Source organism: Macaca fascicularis, chromosome 19 (genome assembly GCF_037993035.2).
Source record: "Macaca fascicularis isolate 582-1 chromosome 19, T2T-MFA8v1.1".
NCBI classification, from domain to species: Eukaryota; Metazoa; Chordata; class Mammalia; order Primates; family Cercopithecidae; genus Macaca; species Macaca fascicularis.
Genome location: NC_088393.1, coordinates 57,425,911 through 57,441,092, shown reverse-complemented (window position 1 = coordinate 57,441,092; position 15,182 = coordinate 57,425,911). Strand labels below are relative to the sequence as shown.

The window sequence follows — 15,182 nt, the reverse complement described above, 5'->3', positions numbered from 1 at the left end:
TTTTTTGTTGTTGTTGTTGTTGTGGCCCGGGCTTTTGGGGAGTCTTGACATGTTTGGCCAGGCTGGTCTCGAATTCCTGGGCTCAAGCGATCCTCCCGTTTCAGCCTCCCAAAGTGCTGGGTTTAGCGGCGTGAGCCCCGGCGTCCTGCCCATTCTAGGCTTGGAGATTTGGATTCTTGTGTCTGGTCGACTTCACTCTGACCTGGACAAACCCCTGGCCTTATCCGGGCCTCAGTTTCTCCTTCTGTAAAACAGGTGGAGGTGGTCTTCTCCAGGGGCTCTAAGAGTTTATGAAGGAATGGCTTCTAGATGCCTGGCTGCACCAATCCGCTGAGCGTTCCTCAGAGGAACTTCTCACTTTCTGGACTGTCGGCCTTTGCTTCAGTTGGGTCCCTTGCCCAGGATGCCCTCCCCAACCCCTCCAAATCTGGCTTGTCACCATCGCAATGCCCTTTGGCTCTGGAAAGCCTCTTTGATGTTCCAACCTGGGTGAGCTGCCCTCCGCGGGCTCTCACACTGCCTCTGTGCTATCTCCATAGGAGCCTATGGCATCCTGCACCCAGGCTCGCTGAGTCCCTTGTCTTCTCGTCCATAGCCTAGGAGACCTGGGGCGACTGGGCTGGTTCTGACTCAAATCCGGGCTCTGGCATTGCCCAGTGCTGGCCCGGGGCTTCAGGGGACCTCAGAAAACACGTATTGAATGAAACATTGCATTGCAACTGAAAAACCAAGATTCTGAAATCAGAACGACCCCATTCACACCCATCCACAGACAGACTTGGCCAGAGCTGGTAGAAAAGGATGATTTATATACAATTTCATGGGGACAAGGGCTTTGTACAGAGTTGGGTAAGTGGGGCCGGTGCTGCGTTCTGGCGTTGCCTCCATCCTGGGGAGGGAATGAGAGGGGTATTGGGCCCAAGGAAGGGACCAGCCTCTAGCCCATTTCCTCTGTGTGCCGGCTATGCATCCTCTGGCTGGTGACTCCCCTCTGTGTGCCTCAGTGTCCTCCCCTGTAAAATGGGATGATAGATGTGTCTGTCTCACTGGGTTGTTTAGGATCCGCTGACAGAGGAGACGGAAAGAAACAGCTCAGGGCGGGGCACAGATTATTCCCAAAACACCACCATTCCCAGCAAGCGCTTACTGTGTGCTAGGGCATTGCTGTCCAAGAGAACGTGGCCATGACAGAAATGTTCTCGGATGGGCGCGGTGGCTCACGCCTGTAATCCCAGCACTTTGGGAGGCCAAGGCAGGCAGATCAAGAGGTCAGGAGATCGAGATCATCCTGGCTAACGCGGTGAAACCCCAAACCCCGTCTCTACTAAAAAAAATTAGCTGGGCGTGGTGGCAGGTGCCTGTTGTCCCAGCTACTCGGGAAGCTGAGGCAGGAGAATCGCTTGAACCTGGGAGGCTGAGGTTGCAGTGAACCGAGATCGCGCCACTGTACTCCAGCCTGGGTGACAGAGACTCCGTCTCAAAGAAGAAACGTTCTCTACTTTTGCCTGGGCACGGTGGCTCACACGTATAATCCCAGCACTTTGAGAGGCCGAGGTGGGTGGATCACCTGAGGTTGGGAGTTTGAGACTAGCCTGACCAACATGGAGAAACCTCATCTCTACTAAAAATACAAAATTAGGGCCAGGCACGGTGGCTCACACCTGTAATCCCAGCACTTGGGGAGGTTGAGGCGGGTGGATCACCCGAGGTCGGGAGTTGGAGACCAGCCTGACCAACATGGAGAAACCCCATTTCTACTAAAACTACAAAATTAGCTGAGGCAGGAGAATCGCTTGAACCCGGGAGGTGAAGGTTGCAGTGAGTCGAGATCGTGCCATTGCACTCCAGCCTGGGCAACAAAAGTGAAACTCCTGTCTCAAAAAAAAAAAAAAAAAAAAGAAAGAAAAAGAAATGTTCTCTATTGGCCGGGCGCGGTGGCTCAAGCCTGTAATCCCAGCACTTTGGGAGGCCAAGACGGGCGGATCACGAGGTCAGGAGATCGAGACCATCCTGGCTAACACAATGAAACCCCGTCTCTACTAAAAATACAAAAAAATTAGCCGGGCGAGGTGGCGGGCGCCTGTAGTCCCAGCTACTCGGGAGGCTGAGGCAGGAGAATGGCGTAAACCCGGGAGGCGGAGCTTGCAGTGAGCCGAGATGGCGCCACTGCACTCCAGCCTGGGCGACAGAGTGAGACTCCGTCTCAAAAAAAAAAAAAAAAAGAAATGTTCTCTATTTTTGCTCTTTAATACGGGAATAACCAGCCACATGTGAATACTGAACACTTGAGATGGGGCTGGTACACTACTCAGGAGGTTGAGGCAGGAGGATCACTTGAGTCCAGGAGTTCGAGGCTGGACTTAAACTTCTTTTGAGACAGTCTCGCTCTGTCACCTAGGCTGGAGTGCAGTGGCACGATCTCGGCTCACTGCAGCCTCTGCCTCCCGGGTTCAAGCGATTCTTCCTGCCTCAGCCTCCTGAGTTAGCTGAGATTACTGGTGGTGCTACCACACCCAGCTAATTTTTATATTTTTAGTAGAGATGGGGTTTCACCATGTTGCCCAAGCTGGTCTTGAACTCTTTAGGCTCAAGTGATCTGCCAAGGAGAGCCACCATGCTGGGTGAGACACAATAAAATTAATATCAGGTATTAGTCGGGCAGGGCGGCTCACTCCTGTAATCCCAGCACTTTGGGAGGCTGAGGCAGGCAGATCACGAGGTCAAGAGATTGAGACCATCATGGCAAACATGGTGAAACCCCACCTCTACTAAAAATACAAAAATTAGCTGGGCGTGGTGGCACGAGCCTGTAGTCCCAGCTACTCGGGAGGCTGAGGCAGGAGAATCACTTGAACCCGGGAGGCGGAGGTTGTAGTGAGCTGAGATCATGCCACTGCACTCCAGCCTAGGTGACAGAGCGATTCAGATACTGGTCCTTGATCTGTTAACAGTTATTGGAAAACGTATGTATGTTTTTCTTTTTTCTTTCTTTCTCTCTGTCTTTTTTTGTGACAGGGTCTCTCCCTCTATTGCCCAGGCTGGAGTGCACTCATTTTTTTTTTTTTGGTGGATAGATACGGGTCTTAGCAATCATGGTGATTCCCAGAGATAGCAACTGAGATTCTAAGCTCTTCTGTGTGGTTTTTGTTTTTTGTTTTGGAGACAGGGTCTTGCTCTCTCACTCAGGCTGGAGTGCAGTGGCACAATCATAGCTTACTGCAACGTCGACCTCCTGGGCTCAAGCGATCCTCCTACCTTGCCTCTTGAGTAGCTGGGACTACAGGCATGTGCCACCACAGCCAGCTACTTTTTAAAATTTTTTTGTAGAGATGGGGTTTCGCCATGTTGCCCAGGCTGGTTTAATGTATGTTTTGAACAACTTGACTATGTGAATCTACTTTTGGCAACTGTAAATTTCATGAAATTTAAATATAGATGAAGTGTTTCTGATAAAAATTTATTGTCTGAGCCTGGCACGGTGGCTCACACTTGTAATCCCAGCACTTTGAGGCGGGTGGAACGCGAGGTCAGGAGATGGAGACCGTCCTGGACAAGATGGTGAAACCCCGTCTCTACTAAAAGTACAAAAATTAGCCGGGTGTGGTGGCGCATGCCTGTAATCCCAGGTAATTGGGAGGCTGAGGCAGGAGAATCGCCTGAACCCGGGAGTCGGAGGTTGCAGTGAGCTGAGATTGCGCCACTGCACTCCAGCCTGGGTGACAGAGCGAGAATCCATCTCAAAAGAAAAAAAAAAAGTATACATTGGATGCTGAAGGCTTAGTATGACAACAGAATGCAAAATATTCAAAATGATGAATGATTCAAAATTATTAATGTCTAATTAATCATTGAAAAATATTGATTATATGTTGAAATGACAATATTTTGGATATACTGCATAACATAAAGTTACTTGCTTCTTTTTCCTTTTTTAAAAAACTGAGGCTGGACGTGGTGGCTCACGCCTGTAATCCCAGCACTTTGGGAGGCCGAGGTGGGTGGATCACAAGGTTAGGAGTTCGAGACCGGTCTGGCCAACATGGTGAAACCCCGTCTCTATTAAAAATACAAAAAATTAGCCCGGTGTGATGGCGGGTGCCTGTAATCCCAGCTACTCGGGAGGCTGAAGCAGGAGAATGGCGTAAACCCGGGAGGTGGAGGTTGCAGTGAGTTGAGATTGCACCACTGGACTCCAGCCTGGCGACAGAGTGAGACACCGTCTCAGAAAGGAAAAAAAAAAAAAATGTGGCTACTAGGAAAGTGAAAATCGCACAGGTAGCCCACGTGTTGTTTCCACTGCATTGCTCTAAAAGCCTTGCCTGTGTCACTTCACTTAACCTCATGACAACCCTATGGTAGAAGGACAATTATTAGAGCCTTTTGTACAGATCAGGAAACTGAGGCAGCAGAGTGAAGGGCACAGATGCTGGATCAAGACAACCTGGAGGCCGGGTGGGATGGCTCATGCCTGTAATCCCAGCACTTTGGGAGGCTGAGGCGGGTGGATCAGCTGAGATCAGGCGTTTGAGACCAGCCTGGCCAACATGATGAAACCCCGTCTCTGTTACAAACACAAAAATTAGCCAAGCGTGCTTGTGGGTACCTGTAATCCCAGCTACTCCAGAGGCTGAGGCAGGAGAATCGCTTGAACCCGGGAGGCGGAGGCTGCAGTGAGCTGAGATCGCGCCACTGCACTCTAGCCTGGGCGACAGAGTGAGAGTCCATCTCAAAAAAATAAAAAAAGGAAGAAAGCCCCACATGAGGCCTGCATTACTAAGGCAGTATATGTGTGAGCAATTACTACAAAATGTTAGATTTGAAATGTTAGGGGGGCCGGGCGCGGTGGCTCAAGCCTGTAATCCCAGCACTTTGGGAGGCCGAGACGGGTGGATCACGAGGTCAGGAGATCGAGACCATCCTGGCTGACACAGTGAAACCCCGTCTCTACTAAAAAAATACAAAAAAACTAGCCGGGCGAGGTGGCAGGCGCCTGTAGTCCCAGCTACTCGGGAGGCTGAGGCAGGAGAATGGCGTGAACCCGGGAGGCGGAGCTTGCAGTGAGCCAAGATCACGCCACTGCACTCCAGCCTGGGCGGCAGAGCGAGACTCTGTCTCAAAAAAAAAAAAAAAAAAAAAAAAGAAATGTTAGGGGACCTGCTGAGGCCTCCCCTCTTTCTTCCCTCCTGGCCCACCTGCCCGCACCCTCCACACTTGTTCCCAGCTCGTTTCCTCCCTCTCACACCTCCCATGGCTCCTTGCTGCACCACATTGGCCCAAGTTACTGGAACACCCTGAGCTTTCTCATACCATTCGGCTTTACAAAGGCAGTTCCCTCTTTCTGGAATGCCATTTCCTTCCTGCCCCAGGAGGCTTGCAAACTCCTGCATCCACAGATCTCCCCAGGGCCCCTTGCTCCTTCAGGTCCCCAATGAGCTCCATGTCTTTCCCTAATCTAACTCCTCCCCCAGGTTCTCCCCTGTCCACCCCATCGCTGGACCAGGGCGATCTGTGCCAACTCAAGCCTATCAGGCCCCAAGCCTGTCCCTCCTGATCTCTGACCCCTGACTCGCTGCCCATCCACGCCACTCCATCCCATGGTCCTTGTCCTGGGTCCTCCCACAGCCTCCAGCTTGGTCTCCAGGTCTGTGTCCGTGGCCCCATAGGGCTTTGCATCCCCTGCCCTGCCCTGCCCTGCCCTCCCCTGCCCTCCCCTCCCCTCCCCTCCCCTTCTCTTCTCTTCTCTTCTCTTCTCGAAATGGAGTCTAGCTCTGTCACCCAGGGTGGAGTCCAGTGGAGCAATCTCGGCTCACTGAAACCTCCGCCTCCTGCGTTCAAGCAATTCTCCTGCCTCAGCCTCCCTAGTAGCTGGGATTACAGGCACACACCACTACGCTCAGCTAATTTTTGTATTTTTAGTAGAGACTGGTTTTGCCATGTTGGCCAGGCCGGTGTTGAACTCCTGACTTCAAGTGATCCACCTGCCTCAGCCTCCCAAAGTGCTGGAATTACAGGCATCAGCCACCATGCCTGATCCCAGAGGGGTCTTTCTGTACCCAGAGCTGCCCCTGCCCCTCCGCTACTCACCACCCTTCCATGGCCTCCTAGTGCCCCTCCCCACCTGCAGACACAAAATCCAGGCCCCATGGTTCATGAAGGACTCACCAGGATGAGGCCCCAGCCAGGTCAGTGCTCCACAAGCAGCAGGTCCTGGGGACTGGGGACAGGGGGCACCTGTGGGCCCCAAAGTGTCAGCCACAAGTGGGTCACCCTCTCGGCCCCCTCACCCCCTCTGCCCACCCTGCTCACCTGCTCCCTAGGGCGGGGTGTCCTCCGCCGTGTCCTCTGCCAGTGCAGGCACCAGGCAGTGGCCAGCAGCAGGAGGCCCACAGGCAGCAGCAGCAGGAGGAGGAGCAGAGGGCGCTGCGGGGCTGTCAGGGCTGTGGCCTCCAGGGCCCCTGGACTCCGTGGGGGTGGCAGGGTTGAGGAGTCTGGGGAGAAAGAGGAGGCTGGGTGGCCAAGGAGAAGGGCTGGGGTAAGGAAGGAAAGAGAGGCCTGGCTGCCACTGACTGTGTGACCTTGGATGGGCTGCTTGGCCTCTCTGTGCCTCAGTTTGCTCATCTGTAAAACTACGATAATCATTGTACCTACCTCATCAGATTGTCACAAATTAGATGAGCGAATAGCCTAGGCACAGTGGCTCATGCCTGTAATCGCAGCACTTTGGGAGGCCAAGGTGGACGGATCTCTTGAGGTCAGGAGTTCGAAACCAGCCTGGCCAACATGGTGAAAACCCATCTCTACCAAAAACACAAAAATTAGCCAGGCATGGTATGTGCACCTATAATCCCAGGTACTCGGAAGGCTGAGGCAGAAGATTCGCTTGAACCCTGGAGATGGAGGTTGCAGTGAGCCGAGATTGCACCACTGCACTCCAGCTTGGGCTACAGAGCAAGACGACTCAGGAAAAAAAAAAAGTAAACTGAGGAATAAACTTGCCCTTGTCACAACCAATATGAGCAGGGTGGGGTCTGGGACGCACTGTGCAGAGAGGAGGAACGGCCGTGAGGACAGGAGGGAAAGGAGTGGGAGTGGCTGGAAGCCTTTACCAGGCTGACACTGCAGCTCCAGGCACCGGGAGAAATTCTGGCGAGTGATCCAGGGCTTCAGAGCCACCAGCTGCTCGGAGGTCTCCTGCAGGAGGCGGGAGATGTTGGTCTGGACGAAGCGAAGACAGCTGGGGGGGTGCTGGGAGCAGGGGAGGGAGACGTCACCACCACGTCATTCCCCTCACCACCCCTCCGCAGGCCAAAGGCCCTTCCCTGCTGGCTATGCCCAGCAACCGGGCAGGGCCCAGTGAGCTGTGGCTCTCAGAGAGAGTTTATTTATTTTATTTTATTTATTTTTTATTTTTTTGAGATAGAGTCTCGCTGTGTTGCCCAGGCTGGAGTGGTGAAATGCAACCTCTGCCTCCTGGGTTCAAGTGATTATCCTGCCCCAACATCCCCAGTGCTTGGGACTATAGGTGCCCACCACCATGTCCGGCTACTTTTTGTATTTTTAGTAGAGATGGGGTTTCTCCATGTTGGCCAGGCTGGTCTCGAACTCCTGACCTCAGGTGATCTGCCCACCTTGGCCTCCCAAAGTGCTGGCATTATAAGGCGTGAGCCACCGCACCCGGCCATATTTATTTATTTATTTATATTTTTTAGTAGAAATGGGGTTTCTCTATGTTCGTCAGGCTAGTCTCAAACTCCTGACCTCAGGTGATCCGCCCACCTTGACCTCCCAAAGTTATTTTAGTTTATTATTTTATTTTTTGTTTTGAGATGGAGTCTCGCTCTGTTACCCAGGCTGGTGTGCAGTGCAGTGGCACGATCTTGGCTCATGCAACCTCCGGCTCCCGGGTTCAAGGAATTCTTCTGCCTCAGCCTCCCAAGTAGCTGGGACTATAGGCGTGCACCACCATGCCAGGCTAATTTTTGTATTTTTAGTAGAGACAGGGTTTCACCGCGTTGGCCAGGCTGGGCTCAAACTCCTGACCTCATGATCTGCCTGCCTCGGGCTCCCAAAGTGCTAGGATTACAGGTGTGAGCTATCACGCCCGGCCTTTTATTTTATTTTTAATTTTTTTGAGGCCGGGCGCGGTGGCTCAAGCCTGTAATCCCAGTACTTTGGGAGGCCGAGGCAGGTGGATCACGAAGTCAGGAGATCAAGACCATCCTGGCTAACATGGTGAAACCCCGTCTCTACTAAAAATACAAAAAAATAGCCGGGCGTGGTGGTGGGCGCCTGTAGTCCCAGCTACTCGGAGGCTGAGGCAGGAGAATGGCGTAAACCCGGGAGGCGGAGCTTGCAGTGAGCCGAGATCGGGCCACTGCACTCCAGCCTGGGTGACACAGCGAGACTCCGTCTCAAAAAAAAAAAAAAAAAAAAAATTTTTTTGGAGACAGAGTCTTGCTCTGTCGCCCAGGCTGGAGTGCAGTGGTGTGATCTTGGCTCACTGCAACCTCCACTTCCCAGGTTCAAGGAATTCTTCTGCCTCAGCCTCCCGAGTAGCTGGGATTACAGGTGCACACCACCACGCCTGGCTAACTTTTGTATTTTTAGTAGAGATGGGGTTTCACCACATTGACCAGGCTGGTCTCAAACTCCTGACCTTGTGATCTGCCCGCCTTGGGCTCCCAAAGTGCTGGGATTACAGGTGTGAGCCACTGCGCCCGGCCTTTTATTTTTAATTTTTTTGGAGACGGAGTCTTGCTCTGTCACTCAGGCTGGAGTGCAGTGGTGTGGTCTTGGCTCACTGCAACCTCCGCCTCCTGGGTTCAAGCAATTCTCCTGCCTCAATCTCCCGAGTAGCTGGGACTACAGGTGCCTGCCACCATGCCCGGCTAATTTTTTTTTTTTTGTATTTTAGTAGAGACGGCGTTCATTGTGTTGCCCAGGCTGGTCTCGAACTCCTGAGCTCAGGCAATCTGCCTGTCTCAGCCTCCCAAAGTGCTGGGATTACAGCTGTGAACCACTGCACCCAGCCTATTTTATGTTTTGAGACAGGGTCTTGCTTTGTCACCCAAGCTGGAGTGCAGTGGCCCAGTCATATAGTTCACCGCAGCTTTGAAGTCCAGGGCTCAAGTGATCCTCCCACCTCAGCCTTCTGAGTAGCTGGGACCACAGGTGGGCACCACCATGCCTGGCTAATTTATTTTTATTTTTGTGCAGAGATGAGGTTTCACTGTGTTACCCGGGCTGGTCTTGAACACCTGGGGTCAAGCAGTCCTCCTACCTTGGCCTCCGAAAGTGCTGGGATTACAGGTGTGAGCCACTGCACCCAGCCCTCAGATAGAGGTTTTTGTTTGTTTGTTTGTTTTGAGAGGGAGTCTCGCTCTGTCGCCCAGGCTGGGGTGCAGTGGCCGGATCTCAGCTCACTGCAAGCTCCGCCTCCCGGGTTCCCGCCATTCTCCTGCCTCAGCCTCCCGAGTAGCTGGGACTACAGGCGCCCGCCACGTCGCCCGGGTAGTTTTTTTTTTTTTGTATTTTTTAGTAGAGATGGGGTTTCACCGTGTTAGCCAGGATGGTCTCGATCTCCTGACCTCGTGATCCGCCCGTCTCGGCCTCCCAAAGTGCTGGGATTACAGGCTTGAGCCACCGCGCCCGGCCTTGTTTTGTTTTTGAGACAGTTTCACTCTGTCTCCCAGGCTGGAGTGCCGTGGCATGATCTCGGCTCACTGCAGCCTCTGGCTCCCGGGTTCAAGCGATTCCCAAGCCACCATGCCTGGCTAATTTTTGTATTTTTAGTACAGCTGGGGTTTCATCATGTTGGCCAGGCTAGTCTCGAACTCCTGACCTAAAGTGATCCGCCCACCTCAGCCTCCTAAAGCTCTGGGATTACAGGAGTGAGCCACCGCGCGCGGTCTTCTCACTTTAGAGACCTCTTCTCCCCAGTTTTTTTCGGGGGAAGAACCCCTCAGTGGCACCCTTCATCATGGCCTAGGAAACCGGGGCCCCAGAATGGGACCAGACTGCTCCCCATCACCGGTGCCTGGGGACGTGTTTGTTCTGCAGGAACAGAGCTCCGCCGGGTAGAGCTTCTCGCTCTACCTTCCTTGGGTGGCTGTGATCCAAATAAATCTCCAATAAGGCCTAGCGGAGCTTTACTTCTAATGCGTACGAAGGCATCTCCCTCCCCTCACTTGTCCCCTAAGTTGAGGGCTGACCTGAAAGGCACATTTGGTGACAAAGTGTATCTCCGTGTTCACGCGCTCCAGCAAGCCTTGCATCTTGGACCCAGCCACAGTCTTGAGCCGCTCCATCCAGCGCTGTGCCAGGACCAGCCGCCAGAGGGCCCCGCAGAGCTCCTCCTAGTGGGGAGAACCCCCGGGTCTGAGGGAGGAGGGGCTGGGCCGGGGCTGCTGGGCCGGAGGGAGGAGGGGCTGGGCCGGAGGGAGGAGGGGCTGGGCCGGGGTTCCTGGGTCTGAGGGAGGAGGGGCCGGGGACTCTGATTCCTGGGTTTGGGGAGGGGAGGGCCAGGTTATCCACTCGCCTGGGTGGGGCATCTTGAGTCTGTGGTCCCCACCTCCATCCCAGGTCCCTCCCAACATGACTCACGTCCTGCAGGTTGGAGGGCACGGTGACCGGGTAATCTTGAAGCAGGTAGTCAGACTGCATGCGGGAGAAAACAGAGTCAGGCCTGGCTGAAGACAGCGGGAAACAGAACTGTGGAGACCCAGAGGAGGCAGCAGAGAATCGGAGAGAGAGGGAAAAGAGCCAGAGAGGGGAGCCCAGAAGAAGTCACAGAACTTTGACTTCACAGAGGGAGGATACCCCTAAGCACAGTGGCTCACGCCTGTAATTCCAGCATTTTGGGAGGCCAAGGTGGGAGGATCGCTTGAGCCCAGGAGTTCAAGACCACCCTGGGCAACACAGGGACAGAGACCCCGTCTCTACTTAAAAAAAAAAAAAAAAAAAGGGAGGGGGATCACGTGAGGGGGTCCGGGGTAGCGGGTAGCGCCTCTCACCAGCTCGCGGATTTTGACAGCGAAGTCGGAGGAGATGGGGCTGTGTTGGAAGGAGCAGTCCTGGGTCTCACTGAGTCCCGAACTCAGCAGCAGCAGCAGGAGGAGATAGGTCTGCAGGGGAGGGGGCGCTAGGGGAGCCCTCCGCTGTTCCACACACAGCCCCCTCCTCCGGGCTTCCCACCTGCACTGTTCTGTCTTCCCCGCTCCTCCTTCCCCAGGTGTCCTTCCGCCTCTTCCACACTTTCCGGGGACGTGGCCCCATCTCTGCTCGTCTTTCCCGGTTTCTCTCTGCCTCTGGTCCAACGCCGTCCAGTTTGCATCCTCCTCTGCCCCACCCCTCTCTCTTCCCATCTCCCCCACTCTGCCCGTCTGTCTCCAACCACCTCATCCTCACGTCTGCTTTCCTCGCCCGGGTTCCTCCAGTCCTGTTCCTCCCTCTGCCTTATACACCCCTGTTGCCTGCTTCTCTCTTGATCTTGGTCCACGTCCTCTTCATTCGTTCTTGGCTCTGTCCACCTCCCCTCTCCTCTGTCCATCTCCCCTGTCCTCTGTCCATACCCCCTCCTGTCCATCTCCTCTCCTGTCCATCTCCCCCTCCTCTGTCCATCTCCCCATCTGTCCATCTCCCTCCTCCTGTCCACCTCCCCCTCCTCTTCATCTCCCTCTCCTCTGTCCATCTCCCCCTCCTGTTCACCTCCCCCTCCTCTGTCCATACCCCCTCCTGTCCATCTCCTCTCCTGTCCATCTCCTCATTCTCTGTCCATCTCCCCCTCCTGTCCAGCTCCCTCTCCTGTCTATTTCCCTCTCCTCTGTCCATCTCCCTCTCCTATCTCCCCCTCCTCTGTCCATCTCCCCCTCCTGTCCATCTCCCCCTCCTGTCCATCTCCCCCTCCTCTGTCCATCTCCCCCTCCTCTGTCCATCTCCTCTCCTATCCATCTCCCCTCGTATTTCCCCCTCCTCTGTCCATCTATCCTCCCCTCCATCTCCCCCCCCCCGCCCCATCCTGACATTGTGCCTCCCCTCTCCCCTGACCTTGTCCCTGGGATTTACGCACTGTTGGGCTCCAGGCTGGCGCCAGCACTGTCATCTCGGCCGGGGGCCCCTCATGCCTCCTGTGGCCGGGTCTTGGAAGGGACAGAAGAACAAGTCTCGGACCCCCATGCCCCAGCCCCTGTCCCGCCCGCCCCTTTGCCTCCCCGCCCCTCCTGCATCCCTTTGATGTGGCTGAGTTTCCGCCCCTTCCTCCCCCAGGCTTCCTGCGTCGGCCCCAGTTATGGTGAAAACTCTTCATCTCCACTTCCAAGAACCCCGATGGTCCCCAGAACCCTCCCCAGGTTAGGGACCCAGGAACCCAGCCCCCCACCCTCTGCTCCCCCTGTCCCAGGAGTGGGGACCCTGGCTCCGCCCCTTGGGGACCTAGAGTCCAAGTCTCCTCACGCACCAGGCTTGCCCCAGCTGGGTGTGGAAGGGGCCAAGCCGGGTGACAGCCAGAGACCGAAAGTGAAAGGAAAATTTTGGGGGGAGACAGTCCAGGGGTGGAATCTGGGCCCAGGCAGAGCGCGCTCCCTGGTGGTGAGAGGCGGCCGCTCACGCCGCAGATGGTGGGTTCCCTGGACGCCCCGCGGCGGGGGCTGCAGTGGGGTTGACTCCCTGGGTGGCATGCCCAGTGCATGGTGAGCTGGGGCTGGAACCCGGATCTGTCTCTGGGAACTAGGAGTTGCTGTGTCTTACCATCCTCTGGGCCCCAACTTTGCCCCGCCAAGGCTTGGCACACAGGACCCAGGATGTATCTTGTCACATTGGGCCTGGCAGGTGTCGCCCTAGCCCTAGCTTTATCATTGTGGGAGCTTGGCCAGCCCGTTGACCTCTCTAAGCCTCGGTTTCTCCAACTCCAAACTGAGAAGTGAGGTGGTAAATGAGACAAAATAGAAGCTCTCTTCCACATCTGTGGACCTCTGAATCTCTGAAGTTTTTTTTCTTTTTTTTGAGAGGGGGTCTCTCTCTGTTGCCCAGGCTGGAGTGCAGTGGCACAATCTCCTCTCACTGCTACGTCCACCTCCCGGGTTCAAGCGATTCTTGTGCCTCAGCCTCCTGAGTAGCTGGAATTACAGGTGCGTGCCATCACGCCCAGCTAATTTTTGTATTTTTAGTAGAGACGAGGTTTCACCATATTGGCGAGGCTGATCTTGAACTCCTGATCTCAGGTGATCTGCCTGCCTCAGCCTCCCAATGTGCTGGGATTACAGGTGTGACCCACCACACCTGGCCTGAATCTTTTGCTTACCCATCCGATCCGTGGCAGACTGTCCTCAAACATCTGCTGGCCCCTCTTCCCTGCAGAAGGATTCGAGGCCCCATCCTGGGGAACTCGGACATGGCCACACTCACTTTGGCCAATCACATGAGGGTGGAGGTGACAGGTGTCACTTCTAGATGGAAGTCTAAGGGTCTGGGGAATGGATGGTGGAGGATGCATGGAGAGAGCGCCTCCATCAGCCAAGTTTCCTGTGCCACTCAGAGGAGTACAGGGATCCTGCCAGCCCTGGGTGAGCGCAGGGAGTGTAAGAACAAACTAAAGTTGTGGTTGTGGCCCACGCAGATTTGGGGGTTGTGTGTTACTGCAGCAAAGCCTCGCCCGTCGTGGCCTTCACCATCCATTTCCCTTCCCTGATCCCTCTGCCTGCCTCACTTCCTGTTCAGCCTGGGTTAGCTGCCTTGTGGCACTGACTGATCAGACCTTCCATCTGGCTAGAAAGAGAGGCAGAGATACAAGCCCCAATAGCTCATGTGGCCCATGGACAAAGGACCTGCTCTAGCTCCTTCCTGACCAAGTCCTGGGGCCCCTCAATGTGTGTCCTGCCCTACTGCCCTACCACCTCTAGGGAATCTCTGTGGCCTTCCCAAAGACTCCTCTCTCTCTCTTCCTTTTTTTTTTTTCTTTTTTTGAGACCGAGTCTCGCTGTGTTGCCCAGGCTGGAGTGCAGTGGCACGATCTTGGCTCACTGCAAGCTCTGCCTCTGCCTCCTGGGTTCAAGAGATTCTCCTGCCTCCACCTCCCAAATAGCTGGGATTTCAGGTGCTGCCACCATGCCTGGCTAATTTTTATAATTTTAGTAGAGACGGGATTTCACCATGTTGCCCAGGCTGGTCTCGAATTTCTGACCTCAAGTGATCCACCTGCCTCAGCCTCCCAAAGTGCTGGGATTACAGGTGTGAACTGCCACGCCCAGTTCGGAAAACCCCATTTAAAAAAAATTTTTTTTTTGAGATGGAGTCTTGCTCTGTTGCCCAGACTAGAGTGAAGTGGTGTGATCTCAGCTCACTGCAACCTCTGCCTCTTGGGTTCGAGTTATTCTCCTGCCTCAGCATCCTGAGCACCTGTAAACTGGGATTACAGGTGCCCGCCACCACATCCAGCTAATTTTTGTATTTTTAATACAGACAGGGTTTCACTATGTTGGCCAGACTGCTCTCAAACTCCTGACCTCAGGTTATCCGCCCACTTCGGCCTCCCAAAGTGTTGGGATTACAGGCTTGAGTCACTAAGCCTGGCCTCTGAAAACTCCCCTTTTATCTTAAACTAGTAAGAGTGGGTTTCTTTTTTTTTTTTTTTTTTGAGACGGAGTCTCGCTCTGTCGCCTAGGCTGGAGTGCAGTGGCCAGATCTCCGCTCACTGCAAGCTCCGCCTCCCGGGTTCACGCCATTCTCCTGCCTCAGCCTCCCGAGCAGCTGGGACTACAGGCGCCCGCCACCTCGCCCGGCTAGTTTTTTTGTATTTTTTAGTAGAGACGGGGTTTCACCGTGTTAGCCAGGATGGTCTCGATCTCCTGACCTCGTGATCCGTCCGTCTCGGCCTCCCAAAGTGCTGGGATTACAGGCTTGAGCCACCGCGCCCAGCCAAAAGTGGGTTTCTTACATCAAAAAGAATTCTACTTCAGGTGTGGTGGCTGACGCCTGTAGTCCCACACTTTGAAAGGCTGAGGTGAGAGGATCGCTTGAGGCCAGGAGTTCAAGACCAGCCTGGGCAACATAGGTAGACCCTGCCTATTAAAAAAAAAAAATTAGGCCGGGCGCGGTGGCTCAAGCCTGTAATCCCAGCACTTTGGGAGGCCGAGACGGGCGGATCATGAGGTCAGGAGATCGAGACCATCCTGGGTAACACAGTGAAA

The 15,182-nt window shown here is 54.5% G+C and overlaps 1 protein-coding gene across 24 annotated transcripts; it reads right to left on the bottom strand.

Moving 5' to 3' along the window:
- Positions 1-612: 612 nt before the first annotated feature.
- Positions 613-12,515, bottom strand: FLT3LG (fms related receptor tyrosine kinase 3 ligand). 24 transcript variants are annotated; one of them, XR_012427861.1, is made up of 10 exons: positions 12,455-12,515; positions 12,068-12,137; positions 11,013-11,306; positions 10,603-10,656; positions 10,212-10,355; positions 7,107-7,245; positions 6,307-6,488; positions 6,163-6,231; positions 1,148-1,237; positions 790-1,013 (listed from the first exon to the last, which is right to left on the bottom strand). XR_012427861.1 is itself a non-coding variant. In XM_074024271.1 (9 exons), the coding sequence occupies exons 5-8, from the start codon at positions 10,305-10,307 to the stop codon at positions 6,184-6,186; spliced, it is 465 nt and encodes a 154-aa protein (XP_073880372.1). In that variant the 5' UTR covers positions 10,308-10,499; positions 10,603-10,656; positions 11,013-11,306; positions 12,068-12,137; positions 12,455-12,515; the 3' UTR covers positions 790-1,013; positions 6,163-6,183. The 24 variants fall into 24 exon arrangements, 18 of the variants coding, with proteins under 18 accessions (XP_045235923.1, XP_073880372.1, XP_073880369.1 ...); XR_010583411.1 differs by lacking the exon at positions 1,148-1,237 and adding an exon at positions 4,604-4,701 and having other exon boundaries at positions 12,068-12,515; XR_001487094.3 differs by having other exon boundaries at positions 12,068-12,515.
- Between the last annotated feature and the right edge of the window lie 2,667 nt (positions 12,516-15,182).

What these genes read in the sequence shown, in the direction of transcription:
- FLT3LG (XM_015441139.3), bottom strand. Translation starts at nt 12,304, where the DNA reads ATGAAGAGTTTTCACCATAACTGGGGCCGACGCAGGAAGCCTGGGGGA. An exon ending in TCACCAAATGTGCCTTTCAG is followed by an intron (nt 7,246 to 10,211) that starts GTCAGCCCTCAA and finishes CCCTGCTCCCAG; the next exon opens with CACCCCCCCAGCTGTCTTCG. An exon ending in GGAGCTGCAGTGTCAGCCTG is followed by an intron (nt 6,489 to 7,106) that starts GTAAAGGCTTCC and finishes CTTTCTCCCCAG; the next exon opens with ACTCCTCAACCCTGCCACCC.